Below are 17883 nucleotides of genomic sequence, written 5' to 3'. Positions count from 1 at the left end.
TGGAGACAACTTCAGACCCGAAAAACTGTCCGCCCAACACCAATCAAACTGCAGACATACTCAAAGCAGATACTCCACCCACTGGGTTACGCAAAAGTAAAAGTATTGTACAAGGGTCAGACAAAGAGACTGCCATTATATATCCTAGAAAATGGGGGACCCCCTCTATTCGGGAGAGACTGGATTGCTCACTTTGGTATGCCAGACATCGCCATAAGTCCCTGTAACACCGTTACCATTCCATTAGGAGATAATGAGGGATGGGTGGTGTCCCTGAAGCAGCGGTTCCCAAAGATTTTTGATGACCAGTTGGGAAAAATAAAGCATGACTGTGTGAGACTCAAGCTGAAACCCAACGCTCAGCCTAAGTTCTTCAAAGCTCGGACAGTACCTTTTGCACTCCGAGCAGGTGTGGAAGCAGAACTAAGTCGGCTGGAGGAACAAGGTGTCATCTCAAAGGTAGAGCACAGCGAGTGGGCATCACCAGTTGTACCGGTAAAGAAATCGAATGGGGACTTGCGCATTTGTGGCGATTTCCGCATGGCACTGAACTCTCAACTGGAAATAGACCAGTATTCCCTACCCAGAGTAGATGACATTTTTGCCTTTCTTGCAGGAGGTCAAAAGTTCACCAAGCTTGATCTCAAACAAGCATATTTACAGTTTGAGGTCCATCCTTCTTCCCGCAAGTTTCTGACCATCAACACCCACAAGGGACTGTATCAATATAATCGGATGGTGTTTGGGGTAGCCTCTGCCCCAGCCATTTGGCAACGAAAAATGGACGAGATTTTGGCGGACATTCCTTTAACTCAGTGCCTGCTAGATGACATGCTCATTACAGGTCGGACCGACCAGGAACACAAGCAGAATGTGGAGCTTGTGTTGGCGAGACTCCAAGAACAGGGTCTGAAAGTGAACTTAGCAAAATGCCAATTCATGGTGCCTAAATTGGAGTTTTGTGGCCACCTTGTGGATGCAGAAGGTATACACACCACGGAAGCCAAGGTTGATGCTTTAGTCAAAGCTCCAGCCCCAACCAACGTCCAGCAGCTGCGATCATACCTTGGCTTGCTGAACTATTACCACAAATTCCTGCCAGATCTGGCACACACCTTGTTTCCGTTGAACAAGCTTTTGGAGAAACACTCCAGATGGGACTGGTCGGCTGCATGCCAACGTGCTTTTGAAGTTTCTAAGCGGAAGCTGTTGGCGTCACGCATGCTCGTGCACTATGACCTCCAGAAGCCTCTCACCTTGGCTTGTGATGCCTCACCCTATGGTCTGGGGGCGGTACTATCTCACATCTTACCAGATGGGTCAGAAAAACCAGTGGCATTTGCCTCCAGGTCTTTGACAAAAGCAGAAAGCAATTACTCACACATTGACAAAGAGGCTCTTGCGCTGATATGGGCAATTAAGAAGTTTCATCTTTACCTGTATGGTAGGGAATTCACCATACTGACGGACCATAAACCACTCCTTCAGATCTTTAGCCCTGACAAAGGCATCTCCCAGACTACTGCGGCCCGCCTCCAACGCTATGCCCTATTCTTGGGGGCATACAGCTACAAAATTTAGTATCGTGGTCATGATGCCAATGCTAATGCGGACGCTATGTCCCGACTGACAGGGAGGTCCATGGACTCTTCTCCACCGGTCAGGAGTTGTCGTTACACCAGCCTGTCCTTCTTGTCTTCTGGGGAGATAGCAGCCCATACAACCAAGGATACCTTTCTGAAAACCATACTCTCCTGGGTACGTTCCGGTTGGCCTGCAACTGTCACACAGGAGTATGAACCTTATTTCCGTAGGCGTATGGAATTAACTGTGGCTGGCAACTGTGTTTTATGGGGAGACCGAGTGATCATTCCACAGACCCTCCGGAGACACATTCTAGACTTGCTACATACTGGTCATCCCGGGAGCACACGTATGAAACAAAAGGCCAGAGGCTATGTGTGGTGGCCAAACCTAGACTCAGATATCACAACATATGTGAATGCTTGTGCTGGATGTGCACAAACGGCAAGAGACCCTCCTCGAGGGTGCGTCCAGCCCTGGACTTGGCCCACGGTTCCTTGGTTTCGCCTACACTTGGACTTTGCTGGCCCGATCAGAGGACACACCTTCTTGATCATAGTGGACGCCCATTCAAAGTGGCCTGAGGTCATTCCTGTTACTCAGCCAACGACTAAGGCAACGGTTTCCATACTGTTACATCTCGCTGCTACGTTTGGATACCCCAGAGAAATCGTCACAGACAACGGTGCACAATTCACCAGTCAGGAGTTTCAGCATTTCCTGACTGCCCACAACATCAAGCACAAGTTGACCGCACCTTACCACCCGGCTACAAATGGTCAAGCAGAGCGGTTTGTGCAGACTTTTAAACGCTACTTCAAAGCTACAGTGGCTGCAAGTAAACAACAGTCCCTGTCACCCCAGCAGCTGGACTCCTTCCTTTCTGCTTACAGAAACACACCACATGCAACCACTGGGAAAACTCCAGCAGAACTCCTTCTGGGGCGGCAGCCATGGACTGTTTTGGATATGCTCCGCCCTCAAACAGTCCAGGAACATGTACTACAGTCCCAAGACAAAATGGTCAAACACAACGAGCTCCCCCGATTCACAGCCCAACAAAAGGTATGGGCCCGATCTTATGGGGCTTCCAACACCCGTTGGCTTCCTGCTGTCATTGCAGAGACCTTGGGACCCAAGATGTACAAGGTCCGCCTGGAAGATGGTTCCATTTGCAGACGTCATGCGGACCAACTGCGTCCTCGTTCTCAACTGCCCGAATCCCTGATGCCAGCTGAACCACCAGTGTCTCAAGGATCTGCTCCCAGCGAATCAGGATGCACAGAGACTGATGATTGTGGGGACTCTGAACTTTTGAACTCGTCTCCAACAGAGCCCTCCAGCTCTGGTCCGGAGGTCTGTTTACCCTCTGAGCTGGGGGATCCCTTCTTGGCCCCGCCGGTACCCATTCCGGCCAGCCCAGTATCCTCCGGTCCCGAATCGCTGGATGCCCGGCCTCAACGATACTGTCGCCCTCCTGACCGGTTTCAGTTGCAAGAGCGGTTACGAGACTTTCGACGGGGCCGACGGAAGTGATCCGATGACATATTAACCCCGCAACGGTTCCTGGAAGCTTGAAGTCCCGTAATTCTCCTGTGTTTGGAGGACTGTTATTGGACAGCTATCAGTTAATGTTTTGTGCCTGTTATTGTTTTGTTGTGTTTTTTTTTTTTTTGTTTGTTTTTTTTTTTTTTTAGGGATGGATGGAAGGTGTTATACCTGAAGGGTTTCACATGTACTGGCACTTTAAGGCTGGCTCCACCCAGCAGTGATGACAAGGGTCAAGGGGTATAGTAGCCATCTTAGAGAGACCACATGTAGAAAGCAGAGATAACCTGTAATGTCCTGAGATGCATGTTCCAGTGTACAGTCTGTACTGAATAAACATCCATTGTACCAGACCAGAGTCTTGTCTCCCTCACAACACAGAGGATATAACAGATTGGACCTGATTTCTGCCAAGGACCAAGCATTTGGCAGAAAGGTCCTACAAGCTGTTGTCCCGCCCTAAGGTGGTAAGTCTCTGGTATCCTCTCGAGGTGCTGTCCTGAAAGACGCTCTGGGAAAAAGCAAGTTAGGCTTACCGGTAACTTGTTTTCCAGAAGTCTTTCAGGACAGCAGCAACCCGCCCGTTTGAGATACTTGTTAAATGTGCCATGCTGTGACTAACCTATGTGTTTATATGTTCCAGCCGGGGCCGGAGGTTTCTCGGTAACAACTGAAGTGTGCTGGGAGGAGCCTCCCTTTAAAGTTTGGAATGAAGGTGTTTCCTGTTGGAGAGGGAGGAGCCACTATCTCTCGAGGTGCTGTCCTGAAAGACTTCTGGAAAACAAGTTACCGGTAAGCCTAACTTGCTTTTTTTTTGCCCCCAAGACATTTAGGCCCCTTTCATACTGACGGCTGTTCTGCCGCAGTTAAAAGCATGTTTATTTTCTGTGAAATTCAAGATTTGTACAGTACAATTAGCTGCGTTTACATGCGGTTGCATTTAGCTGCGGCACGATATTGAACGGGGATCCGACTTGAATCCCCGCCAATACCAGGCACTGTGTCTGGTATGAATCATGAGGGGGAACTCCACGCCAAATTTTAAATAAAAAAACGGTGGCATGGGTTCCCCCTCCAAGAGCATACCAGGCCCTTGGGTCTGGTATGGATTTAAAGGGAAGCCCTATGAAAAAACGGCGCGGGTGTCCCCCCAAAAGCCATACCATACCCTAATCCGAGCATGCAGCCCGGCCAGTCAGGAAAGGTAGTGGGACGAGCGAGCGCCCCCGCCTCCTGAACCGTACCAGGCCGCATGCCCTCAACATGGAGGGTGGGTGCTTTGGGGCAGGGGCGCCCTGTGCCCCCCCCACCCCAAAGCACCTTGTACCCATGTTGATGAGGAAAAGGGCCTCTTCCAGACAACTCTGGCCGTTGGTTGTCGGGGTCTGCGGGGGAGCATATCGGAATCCGAGAACCCCCTTTAACCACTTCCATACAGGGCACTTACGCACCTTCCCGCCCAAGCCAATTTTCAGCTTTCAGCACTGTCGCACTTTGAATGGCAATTGCGCGGTCATGCTACACTGTACCCAAACAAAATTGGCGTCCTTTTTTTCCCCACAAATAGAGCTTTATTTTGGTGGTATTTGATCACCTCTGCGATTTTTTTTTTTTTTTTTTTTGCGCAACAACTAAAAAGACTGAAAATTTTGAAAAAAAATTACGTTTTTATTTTTTTCTGTATTTTTTTTTGTAAATAAGTAAGTTTTCTCTTTCAATTACGGGCACTGATATGGTGGCACTGATGGGCACAGATGAGATGGCACTGATGGACATCGATGAGGTAGTACTGACGGGCACATATGAGGTGGCACTGATTGGTGGCGCTGGTATGCGGCACTTATGGGCACACATAGGCGGCACTGATGGGCACACATAGGCGGCACTGATGGGCACTCATGGGCGGCACTGGGCACTCATAGGCGGCACAGATGGGCACTCATGGGTGGCACTTATGGGTGGCACTGATGGGCACTGTGGGGTGGCACTGGGCACTGTGGGGTGGCACTGATGGGCACTGTGGGGTGGCACTGATGGGCACTGTGGGGCGGCACTGATTTACTTATGTTGCCAGTCAGTGCCCATTTGTGGGCACTGATTGGCATCTTTTTTTTTTTTCCAGACATTTTTTTTTAAGACTTTTTTTTTTTTGCCCCCTTTTTTTTTGGTTTGCCCTTCCCTGGTGGTCCAGGGTGGGCTTCCCTGGTGGTCCATGTGGCGATCCGAGGGGGGGCTGCGCTGATAAACAATCAGCGCTAACCCCCCCTGTCAGGAGAGCCGCAGATCGGCTCTCCTCTACTCGCGGGTGTCAGACGCGAGTGAGGAAGAGCCATCAACGGCTCTTCCTGTTTACATCGTGATCAGCCGTGGTTGGACACGTCTGATAACGTGGTAAAGAGTCTCCGTGAGAGACTCTTTACCAAGATCGGTGTTGCGGGGTGTCAGACTGTCACCCTGCAACAACGATCGCCGCGATGCGCGCCCCCTGGGGCGCGCAGCGGCTCAGAATCCTGAGGACGTCATATGACGTCCAGTCAGGATTCTACAACCACTTTGCCGACGTCCATCTGTCATTGGCGGGCGGCAAGTGTTTAATAAGGGGGCCCCCAGGTCCCGGCCCCCCACCCTATGTGAATGAGTATGGGGTACATCGTACCCCTACCCATTCACCTGGGGGAAAAAGTGTCAAGAAAAAAAAAACACTATAGACAGGTTTTTAAAATAATTAATTAGGCAGCTCCGGGGGTCTTCTTCCGACTTCAGGGGTCTTCTGACTTCTCCGCTCTCTGGTTCTTTCTGCCTTTTGCCGGGCTTCTCTGCTATCTTTCTTCAGCTCTTTTACTAGCGTTGGCCCCGTCTTTGGGGGTTGTCCTCCGTCTTTGGGGGTTGTCCTCCGTCTTTGGGGGTCTTCTTCCGACTTCTGCGCTCTCTTCTCCCGCGCTCAGGTTCTTTCTGCCGGGCTCCTCCACTATCTTCTTCCAGCTCTTTTACTAGCGGTGGCCCGGTCGTCTTTCCGTCTTTGGGGGCCGTCTTTCCGTCTTTGGGGGCCGTCTTTCCATCTTTGGGGGCCGTCTTTCCGTCTTTGGGGGCCGTCTTCTGTCTTTGGGGGCCGTCTTTCCGTCTTTGGGGGCCGTCTTTCCGTCTTTGGGGGCCGTCTTTCCGTCTTTGGGGGCCGTCTTCTGTCTTTGGGGGCCGTCTTCCGTCTTTGGGGGTCGTCTTCCGTCTTTGGGGGTCTTTTCCGACTTAACCGCTCTCTTCTCCCGTTCTCCGTTTTTTACTGCCGGGCTCCTCTGCTATCTGCTTCCGGCTCTTTTACTAGCGGTGGCCCGGTCTTTGGGGGTCGTCTTCCGTCTTTGGAGGTCTTCGTCCGACGTCTCCGCTCTCCAGTTCATTCTGCCGGGCTCCACTGCTATCTTCCTCCAGCTCTTTTACTAGCGTCGGCCCCTTCTTCATTCGTCTTCCGTCTTTGGGGGTCTTCCGTCTTTGGGGGTCCTTGCGGGTCTTCCGACTTCGGGGGTCATCGTCTGATTTCTCCGCTCTCTTCTCCTGCTCTCCGGTTCTTTCTGCCGGGCTCCTCTGCTATCTTCTCCCATCTCGTTTACTAGCGGTGGCCCGGTCTTTGGGGGTCTTCCGTCTTTGGGGGTCTTCGTCTGACTTCTCTGCTCTCTTCTTCAGCTCTCTGGTTCTTTCTGCTGGGCCTCTCTGCTATCTCCTTCCAGCTCTTTTACTAGCAGTGGCCCGGTCATTGGGGGTCTTCTTCCATCTTTGGGGGTCTTCCGTCTTTGGGGGCCGTCTTCTGTCTTCACCGCTCTCTTCTCCCGTTCTCCGGTTCTTTCTGCCGGGCTCCTCTGCTATCTTCTTCCAGCTCTTTAACTGGCAGTGGCCCGATCTTTGGGGGTCGTCTTCCGTCTTTGGGGGGTCTTTTCCGACTTTACCGCTCTCTTCTCCCGTTCTCCGTTTTTTACTGCCGGGCTCCTCTATTTGCTTCCAGCTCTTTTACTAGCGGTGACCCGGTCTTTGGGGGTCGTTTTCCGTCTTTGGGGGTCTTCGTCCGACGTCTCCGCTCTCCAGTTCTTTTTGCCGGGCTCCTCTGCTATCTTCTTCCAGCTCTTTTACCAGCGTTGGCCTGGTCTTCGGCGGTCTTCTTCCGTCTTTGGTGGTCTTCCGTCTTTGGGGGTCTTCCGTGTCTTTACCACCCGGAGCATGATGGGACTGTGACGTCATAAGAGGCCTATATAAATCGTTGCGCACCGCGCACGCGGCATTACAGCGGGAGAGATAGTCGAGTCAACATCAGAAGAAGACGAGGCAGAAGACCGGGCCGCCGCTAGTAAAAGAGCTGAAAGAAGATAGAGGACTAGCCCGGCAGAAAGAGCGGGAGAAGTCGGAAGACCCCGAGGCTGCCTAATAAATACATTTAAAAAAAAATGTCTAGTGTTGTTTTTTTCTTTTTTCTTGACACATTTTCCCCCAGGTGAATGGGTAGGGGTACGATGTACCCCATACTGATTCACATAGGGTGGGGGGCTGAGATCTGTGGACCCCCTTATTAAAGGGGGCTCCCGGATTCCGATAAGCCCCCCGCCCGCAGACCCCCGACAACCAACGGCCAGGGTTGTTGGGAAGAGGCCCTTCTCATCAACATGGGGACAAGGTGCTTTGGGGTAGGGGGGGCCGCAGGGCACCCCCCCGTGTTGAGAGCATGAGGCCTGGTACGGTTCAGGAGGGGGGGCGCTTGCTCGTCCCCACCCCCTTTCCTGACTGGCTGAGCTGCGTGCTCGGATAAGGGTCTGGTATGGCTTTTGGGGGGGACCCAAGGGCCTGCTCTTGGAGGGGGAACCCATGCTGTTTTTTATTTAAAATTTGGCGTGGAGTTCCCTCTCATGATTCATACCAAACGCAGCTGACATGGTGCACTGCAATTACCTGCTGTTATGTGCAGATAGCTGCGCCAAATCACGCCATAGCTACGTCCCCAAAGAAGATGTAGCAGTCGTGGTGGGAACAATCGTGAATTCCAGACTGGACTATGCTAACGCCCTGTACCTCGGACTCCCAAAGTACCAAATCTCCCGTCTGCAAGTCGTTCAGAATATGGCCGCCAGACTGGTGACTGGGAAAAAAAAATGGGAATCAATCTCACCTTCGTTGAGAACCCTTCACTGGCTGCCAGTAAAAGACAGAATTGCATTTAAAGCACTCTGCCTAACACATAAGTGCATCCATGGGAAGGCTCCGCAATATCTTTGCGACAAGATAGAACCTCACAATTCGAATCGCGTTCTGCGATCCACCGACCAAAATCTGGTCAGGGTACCAAAAACCAAATATAAGTCCAAAGGAGAAAGAAGGTTTGCTTTTCAGGGTCCTAGACTATGGAACGCTTTACCAACCAGCATTCGGTTGGAGGAAAACCACCTGACTTTCAGAAGACAGATCAAAACTCTGCTCTTTTGATGTCATGAGACACGAACAACTAGCGCCCAGAAGCGATTCAGTTCGCATGCGCCGCGCTTTATACGTTTTTCATTCATTCATTCATTCCTGGACGCAGTCAATTTTATTTTTTCTATCTGCACCAAACCGCATGTAACTAAACGCAGTGTGTGAATGGAGCCATAGGAAAGCTTTGTGTGCTTTTAGCTGCGGTAAATAACTTGAGAATCCGCAGCTAAAAGCATCATTCTATCCGTCCGTGTGAAAGGGACCTTGGCTCACTGGATGTGTGTGTGTGTGTGTGTGTGTGTTTTTTTTTTTTTAAACCATCATCTTTAATTGCTACAGTAGACCTGTCAGACTCCAATGTGACCCAAATGATGTTAGGTTCTTGAAGAACAACTATAGGCAAAACTTTTCATTTTGGATAGAGTAATGGGGAGGGGGGGGGGGGTTATAACCCCTGTCAGTTTTTTTTCCCCTCACCATCTGTGTCCCATCGCATAGATTTCGCATCACTTACTGTCCCATAATGAGAGGAAATCCCTGCAAATTAAGGGAATTCTTTGAGGGTCACAAGAACTAGTGTCCCCATTGGAATATTTCCCCTCTATTACTTTTCTGGGGATAACCCAACATTTGGGGATTTTCTTTTGCTTTCAATGAAAACAGTAAATGGGTTAAATAGAGGTGGCGAATCTCCTTAATGGGGTACAGACAGCAATAAAAACTGAAAGGTATTCTAATCCATCTCCACTCTATCCAAAGCAAAAAAAAAAGTTTTGCCTTTTAGTTTTACCTTAAGCTGGTCATAGATGGTTTGAATCTTGGCTGGTTCAGCCTGGAGCGGCTGAGATTCGATCCATCTATGATCAACTTGTGTAGCATGTTGGATTTCTGCATGCGATTATTGCCCATGGCTATAGCCGCTGGCAATAATCACTGTGTTCTTCCCACAGGGACGGCTTTCCGGAATCAAACAAAGAAAGAAAATTGCATAATCTATGGCTTTAGACCTGGGGGGGAGCTACAACACATGTTTGCATCTTTAAAGGTGTATGTAGGTAGAATACTTGCTGTAATATACATGATTGAATTACTGAAGTTATACTTTTAACTGGTATTATGTTGTTGGCAATCCCACCTTCAAATCGGATCCTCAAAAATCCTATGTGTAGGCATTTATTGGCCCCTTTTATTCAGTTTTATAGGTGGAATAGATGAAAAAAATTATTAGACTGGTTGGAAATGTTTGCTTATATTGGTATTATGGCATTTGTAGCATATAAAATAATTGATCATTTAGGTGCATAGGAAAGGGTCAATTAAATTATGTTGTAAACGACAGATAGATAATCTAATTGTAATTTCAATCCTAATTCTAACTAGAGGGTTACTGAAGAGTCCAAATTCAAAAGTATGTGTTCACCATCATCAATGTTGGTTGTGGATTGTACTAGGTCACGACACTCATGCTAGTTTTTCTATTTTCTTATTTGTTGTGCATTATACTTCTCAGCTGTGTATTACACTCGCCAACAAGCTATTAAACACTGACCTGTGAATGCTATGTGGTGCTGCGTTCCATGCTCCTTGCATTATATTGTTACATTGGTTAATTTGTTTACAGGTATGTGACTGTTTTCCCTTTCCCTTTTTTCAGTCTTTAGTTCTCCTTTCAAGTTTGCCATATACCAATCTCTTCCACACACTTTTGCAACTGATTGCACCTGAATATTTCAACAAACTGGAGCCATGTCTTGAAGCTGGTAAGAATGTAAATATTTTTTTCATGACCTGTTGCTGGTGTTTGTTGGGCTAAGGTTTTGGCTCTGAAAATAAGTAAAAAATAACCAGTTTTCCTAAATGACCCACAACCTAAGCCCTAATGAATTAATTGTAATATTGGGGAGCCTGGGATCACCAGTTAGCTGTCTTTATTCCTTCAAAAACATGCAAAACAAAACAGTTTCCTTTAGCACAAACAAAATGCTTAATACACTTGTAACACAAAGATATGGCTCACCGCCAGCATAAAACTTCTCCCATACAGGGTTTAAAGTCCCCCACCTGCTCCAAGGATCCCAAAAAAGAAGTCTCCACAGTTCATCAATGTCTTGGATACAGACCACACACAGTCCTCACACATCTGTGTCATGCTCCACTCTACACCTCACAGACACCTGCTGACTCCTTCCTGTCCTTTTTAGCCCTCCTCTTGCAGGCAGGTTAATCCATACAGGACCCAAATACCCATAATCGGGGTTTGAGGGCTCTTTCCCACCAAAAAAACCCAGAGCCTCTAAATTCTGGGTCCCATACCAGGACTTGACAATCCCTGAGAAAACTAAGTCTGTTTTCCCCTTTTGCAGGAGGACACTGGAACTCCTTACCCTAGGTTGACAATCCCTGAATACTCAAAATTGTTTAATTTCGTCCCCCTTCGTCCCCCACAACCCACATAATGGGGACACATATGTCCCATCCCCGGCATCCTATACATCATATATTCTTAATACTTAACCTCCCAGCCTAATGTTATGCTTGATTAATCGTGAAACTGCACAATATTCTAACCCTAACCTGACACTAACTTTTACTGTTAGCCAGGGAACTACCTACAGGGGTCACAATTGCGACCCAGCCCTATGCTCCAGGGGACCCATGCAGATCCCCTGTACACCTGAAAAACAGGCGATGGGGGTGGCAGGCGGCATACGTATGCTGCCCCCGCGTCCCTGTGTGCTCATCCTTTGCTGACATTCATTTTTAAAGATCTGTAATCTTAGTTAAGATTGTTCTGCTGTATCTTCCCATTTGTCTGGTGCTGCTAAACCTCATGTCACAAATACAGAACAAATGTTCTAATTGGATACTGTATCAACTGGAGGAGCAATAGGGGTTGGGCTGTAATTGATGGGTTGCTTTATTCAAGAAAGCAACCATACGATTCCTGACTGGTTTCTAAAAATCGACCGGAATGCTCTCAGGACAGAAATACAGGAGCGGCGACTGTAGATTTGTTTTTGAAGGTGCAAGCTTTATTGCTTTTGCTTGCTTCACTACTTACTGTCTCTCTACTTTGTTCACAGTGGGCCATTAAGGTAACAGACAAGGATAAGGAATACAGCACTGTTGATTTTACCATAATTTTACATGCGTCTACTTTTAAGCTAAGCAAACTTATATTTTTATCTCCTTCAGTATGTAACCAGATTGACCGCTGGCCATTTCCAGAACCAGGACTTTCACTGTCTCTACCAATCATGGGCCTTGTTCTACAGGTATTATGCCTTCAGTAGCAGCAGAAATAGTAGTAGTTATATCCATATGTAGGTCCATATACAGAATAATCTTATTGTACCTTCTTTAAGGACAAATCACAATTATTATGTCTCAGCTATTGACTTTTAAAGGAGAAGTACAGCCAAAGCTTGTTGGCTGTACTTCTTCTCCTGTGGATCACAGGAGTGCAGTTCGGTCTGCACTCCTGTGACTTGTTTTCAGCCAACTGCAGGTTGAATCCCGCTGGTGGTTGATGTCAGAGCTAGTCTAGGCTGGAGAAAGATCGCATCCATATGATTGGAATCCAACCAGGAGCCTGGGCTGACACCTGGCTCAGCCTCTCAGCGTGCCACTGAGAGCCAGCTGCTCCCACATTTTCCACAGCGCAGCTCTCTGTGTGTGTGTGTGTGGGGGGGGGGGGGGGGTGTGTCGGAGCAGAGAGTCGGTTACTGACAGTCGCCAGCTGTTTGCTCACGGAGCATAAACAAAGTGTATGTAAGCCCAAAATATGAACTTATTTTAGTTGCTTTCTTTTGGTCTTTTAAATACACCATTAAATTCATACAAGACTACAGTTATTGAACTATTGGTATAAAGATATGAAACCGCCCCTAATATCCTGTACCACCACTGCGCCAAAGAAAAGAATGTGAGATAAAAGCTGCCACTTAAAAAATAATAATGATAAACTGAATTTCAACCTATAGATCAAACTGTGAAAATAGGACAAAAATGTAGCGCTCATGAGATCAGTACCCTAGTACCAATCGCTGAATAACTGTAAACAAATCACTAGTGATAGAAATAATATATATAAATAGTTCCACGTGACATGTGGCTAATCAATAAATAATTAGTCCATAAAGTGAAATGATATTCAAACAAGATTCAATCTTCTTAAAATCTTCCACCACACTGCAATGCTTGTGACACCACACCTCTGGAATCGCACTCACCAGCTAAACTTGCCTCCCACTCTCGTGTTCGGCTCAAGAGCTTGTTAATTAAAACTCCAAAGGGCTAAACGACCATCTACTGTGTGTTTCAACTCAGCCAAAACGGCCATCCAATATTCAACTGTGTTTCAAGAAAAAGTGCTCCAATAGTGTAAAATGATAACGACCAATTTATTAAAATCCACACTAACACTTCATTATAAATGTAGAAGTAGTGCTGCACTGTTCATAAATTGGTGATAAAGTGCAAATGTGCTTTTGTGACAGGTACACTCGAAAGGCAATAAATGAATGGTAAAAATAGCAACAATAAAATATAAATCGGCTGCGACAGTATAAACGATGGACTAATAAAGTGTCCAAATACTGTGAAAAGTGTACCACAAAATAGATGTGAGAATAAAACTCATAAACTCTTTAAAATGGCATCATCATGTGGCATGTGCAACCATAAATAAATATATTCACACTTAAATTCCATAAAATTAAATAAAAATGAATAAAAAAAAAAAAACGCAGTGCAGATAATGTCCATAAGGTGCAAGCTGGATGGATGGCTGTGTGTGCACAGTGATCACAGTGAAGGTGCTGGTGCTAGTAGTCAGTATCTGGTACAGTGACGGTGCGTCCATAGAGGGCGCCGGAGCGCCGCCCCCTCTCGCTCCCGCACCGCCACTGAATACAATGCATAGATTCCTGCATTGCATGAATCTATGTATTGCCGCTGCCGCCAACTATTCAGATGGCCGGCCCCCTGGTGAGCGCCAGCCATCTGAATAACGGCAGCTGGTTGCCTGTGGAAGTGCCTATCACTGCCAGCGGCTTTACGATTAAAGCTCTCAGGCTGTAATAGGCTTCCAAATACTTATCCAGGGACGCACAGGGGGGTGCGTTCCTTGGATAAGACTGACAGGCGTCTCAGCCAATCAGGTTCACCGGTTCTGGTTACCGGTAACCTGATTGGCTGAAGCGTCACCAAGGGCGGGAGAAGACATCGAGGGACCGTGGAAGGAGGTTGGCCGACCCCAGAAAGGTAAGTGCCAGGCGGGGGGGGGGGGGGCAGCATTTTACAGGGCGAGGAGGCAGCATTTTACAGGGCACAGTGGCGACAATTACAGGGCACAGTGGCGACAATTGGCACAGTGGCGACAATTACAGGGCACAGTGGCGACAATTGGCACAGTGGCGACGATTGATGGGCACAGTGGCTGCGTTTCATGGCATGGCACAGTGGTGACAATTGATGGCACAGTGGCTGCGGTTGATGGGCACAGTGAGACTGCAATTTTTATTTTTTTTGTTTGCGCCCCCCCCCTCAAAAAATTTGAGCACCAGCCGTCGCTGCTCTAGTATGGAGTGCTACCAATAGGTGGTTGCTGGTTCTCCGTTCATCTTGGGGTATAGGTGTCCCCTTACCCCAGATATTAAAATATAAAAAATAGACATTAAACATACGGCAGGTGGATAAACAGGTGAAATGCTGCCACGCCCCCGATGTTTCGTCACTTGGACTTATTCATGGGCCCATGAATAAGTCCAAGTGACGAAAGGTCGGCGGCGTGGCTGCATGACAGGAATCTATGCTGAAGTGAGACGCCGCAGCTAAGCTCGGGATACGATCAGCACGGTCTGGGATCCAGGAGGGGGTGAGAGACCTTGATTGAGCGCATATCTCGGGTCCGTTGTGACCGCAAAGAGCACTGCAGAGCCATCATATACACATGTTTGCTGTGATTTTTCAAAGGCTGGTTTTTAAAGTTCATCATGAGTGCAATGATTGAAGTGTTAATGTGGATTTTAATAAATTGGTCGTTATTATTTTACACTATTGGAGCACTTTTTCTTATTTACATGTGTGGATAAACCCTGAGTTGAAACACAGTTGTATATTGGATGGTCGTTTTGTCCTGAGTTGAAACACACAGTGGACGGCCGTTTTATCGTTTGAGTCCTAATTAACAAGCTCTTGAGCCGAACACAAAAGTGGGAGGCAAGTTTAGCTGGTGAGTGCGATTCCAGAGGGGTGGTGTCACAAGCACGGCGGTGTGGTGGAAGATTTTAAGAAGATTGAATCTTGTTTGAATATCGCTTCACTTTGTGGACTATTTAATTTATTTATTAATTAGCCACATGTCACGTGGGACTATTTATATTATCTATCTATCTATCTATCTATCTATCTATCTATCTATCTATCTAATGTATATCAATCACTAGTGATTTGTTTACAGTTATTCAGTGATTGGTACTTGGGTACTGATCTCATGAGCGCTACATTTTTGTCCTATTTTCACAGTTTGATCCATAGGTTGAAATTCAGTTTATCAAGACTACAGTTATGGTGAATCATTTGATCAAAGTTAAAGTGTAAGTTCACCTTACAGATTTTCGTAAAGATGAACTTACACTGGACCCCCTCCCCATTACACCTGGTCTCGCTTTACCTGAGGCCGGCGATCACCTGTTCTGACAAAATTTACTCTTCAAGCCATACTTTTAGGCAGATGATTAGCAAGGGTAGGTGTACTGTATGCATGCGAAATATAAAAAGATTAGCATAAGACAGTACTGTGCAATTTATTTAGTAAAACGGTAATCAATTACCTTTTTGATTTTCGTTTCATATTGTAAAGGTCAAAATTCCAGGCCATGATGATCTATTGGAGACAAATGCTATTACAGATCATCAAAAAGTATGTGATCCTTGTTTCTTGTAAGTTGTTAATATGTAGTTTACCTGATTATACATAATATGCAAACTTTTTTTTTTAAATACTAGCTAATACAGTACTTGTACTGCTCCCATTATTTGTTTGCTTTACAACAAATATTTCATATGATAATTATTCTAATACTTTGAAAACTACTTCAAAGCAAATCAAAGGTTAGAAAATTAAATATATGGGAGCAGATGGTTACAGTGTCTTCAAATGCCTATTCACCACCAACAAGCACTAGTGCAAGGTGGCACCCTTAACTGCCATGGTACCCCATTAGAAATAGTATAGGAAGCTTACAGCTATGTGCTAATAATGAAAATCTTTGACATATTCGTTTTGTGTTTAAAGCTTAATTGCAGGTATTTTTTTTGTACAGTTATATTGGTTTAGCTTGGACCAATGTAAGTATGCAGATTCCATGCTTGACTGATCCCTGTAGAAGCAAAGCATCTCTATAGAAGCCAGTGCTACTACATTGGTCTTTGCTGTCTTCCTGGCACTTCTTAGAGAATGCTTTGCACTTGGAGAGACATGGCGTTAATGTCACAATCTCCAGCTCATCCAATCAAAGATTAATACAGGGTGTTCTCTAAATAGCTCCCATGCCAAGCAGGTGACCCCCCCCCCCTTCCAAAATAAACATACTTGGAATTCAGCTTTAAATATATACATTATTCAGAAAAGTTTTTACAAATCAAAAAGGTCCCATTATCATACAGCATTACTTTATATCTCTATACCCGAATTGTTGACAAACTATAATGATTTTAGGTCAATTTTATCCTGTTTTTAATTATTATTTTTCCTTTTTAAAAAGTAACACTATTCTACTCTCAAGCCCCCCTACATCCTCAGGATTTATCTCAACATCACAGTGGGTGCCCACTCTGGTGTTTACCTCCTTTCTGCAGAAATTCTCTTCAATGCTGGCTCCTCCTTCACCTAGACTTGAATATGGCCATATACCAAGCATGGAGATTTTGAAGAAAATTTCTGCAAAGAGGATGGTAGACTGCTGTAATGTTCCTGGTGTTTGTGCAGCACTGCAGCCAAGGACCTAAGTACCCATGATCATGGTGGATGTAAGTTACAACAGACACACTGGTAACAGGACCTATTGGTTGCTCTATTTTTCCCCCATGTCAAAAACTCTGTTAATTTGAGCAAAAGAAACAGATAATACAAATATCATAGGCTATTTCACGTTTAAACAAGATTCCTGTATTTCTGCTGATTGTGTTTTGTATTGTGACTAGGACCGCCTGGATCCTCCTTATCACATCTCCAGCATCCACGAGTTGGATCTTTTCAGGTGAGCTAGAATTGAAAAGAAACCCATGCCAAGTTAAGTTTAGCTATGTGAGTACTTTGAAAAGAACAGGAGTAACAGTAAAAGCAAGTCTTTTTAATAATTGAGAAAAAGTGCAGGGAGGAGTAAAGTGGTCACATGATTTTGACAGGATTTGTGATAGGGTTCTCCACCTATCATTGACGAGAGAACATTCTTTAGGACACCATAGACTGCACAGCACCCTCTGCATATGGTGAATAAAATGCAGTGTGGACAGTGTGAAAAAACAGTGTGGAATAAGTACTGTGGTACCCTGCGAAGAATAAATAACGTTTTCTCCTCTACATTGCACAGTAAATTGGCCCTGGGTGCGTAAGATACAGTGGGGGACATTTACTAAAGCTTGTGCAGCTGTGCATGGTAGCCAATCGGCTTCTAACTTGAGCTTGTTCAATTCAGCTTTGACAATAAAACCTGGAAGCTGATTGGTTTCTATGGAAAGCTGCACCAGATTTTACACCATGCAGTTTTACTAAAAAGAAAAAACAGTGTGAAATGATCCTGAACATGGGACTTTGTTAAGAGATTTTTTGCAACCAATATTTATAGTTTTTCCTTTTAAATCCTTGTCCATGTCAATGAGTCGTCACAACATTTGTAAGATCATAATTATAATTTTTAGTATGCTGTAGTTTATTTAGCAGTAACGTTTTAACTGATTTGCATACCAAATGAGTTTTACAAATGGCATCCCAATTTGGTTATTTGTTTTTAAAAACACCTTGAATACTTATTTTATAAAAAGCATATGAAATGGACCAAAATACCACAAATTTTTTAAATGCATAATCTATTTTGTAAAATACTTTTTCCAATATTTCCTGTTGTATAACCTGAATACAGGGACCCCAAATGTATGCATATGTTTTGATTTATAAGTCAGTACTATGTTGTTGAATAATAAGCTTAGATTTTAGGATTTCTAATTATCATACATTTTCCAGTACTGTGTTTGCTGTAATTCACAGATTCTGAGAAAATTGTATTCTTGACTTAATGCTTA

The 17883-nt window shown here is 45.7% G+C and overlaps 1 protein-coding gene across 4 annotated transcripts in view; it reads left to right on the top strand.

The window, feature by feature from the left end:
- Positions 1-17883, top strand: part of DENND6B (DENN domain containing 6B) — a 76793-nt gene that overhangs the window by 22831 nt on the left and 36079 nt on the right. For all 4 annotated transcript variants that reach the window (XM_040343194.1, XM_040343193.1, XM_040343196.1 and 1 more), the window contains 4 exons: positions 10232-10337; positions 11773-11852; positions 15443-15502; positions 16786-16841. In XM_040343194.1, the coding sequence (XP_040199128.1) occupies positions 10232-10337; positions 11773-11852; positions 15443-15502; positions 16786-16841 (302 nt within the window). The remainder of the gene's footprint in view (positions 1-10231; positions 10338-11772; positions 11853-15442; positions 15503-16785; positions 16842-17883) is intronic.

Source organism: Rana temporaria, chromosome 3 (genome assembly GCF_905171775.1).
Source record: "Rana temporaria chromosome 3, aRanTem1.1, whole genome shotgun sequence".
NCBI lineage: Eukaryota > Metazoa > Chordata > Amphibia > Anura > Ranidae > Rana > Rana temporaria.
Note: the sequence above shows the minus strand (reverse complement) of the source record. Positions and strands in the feature narration are given on the sequence as shown.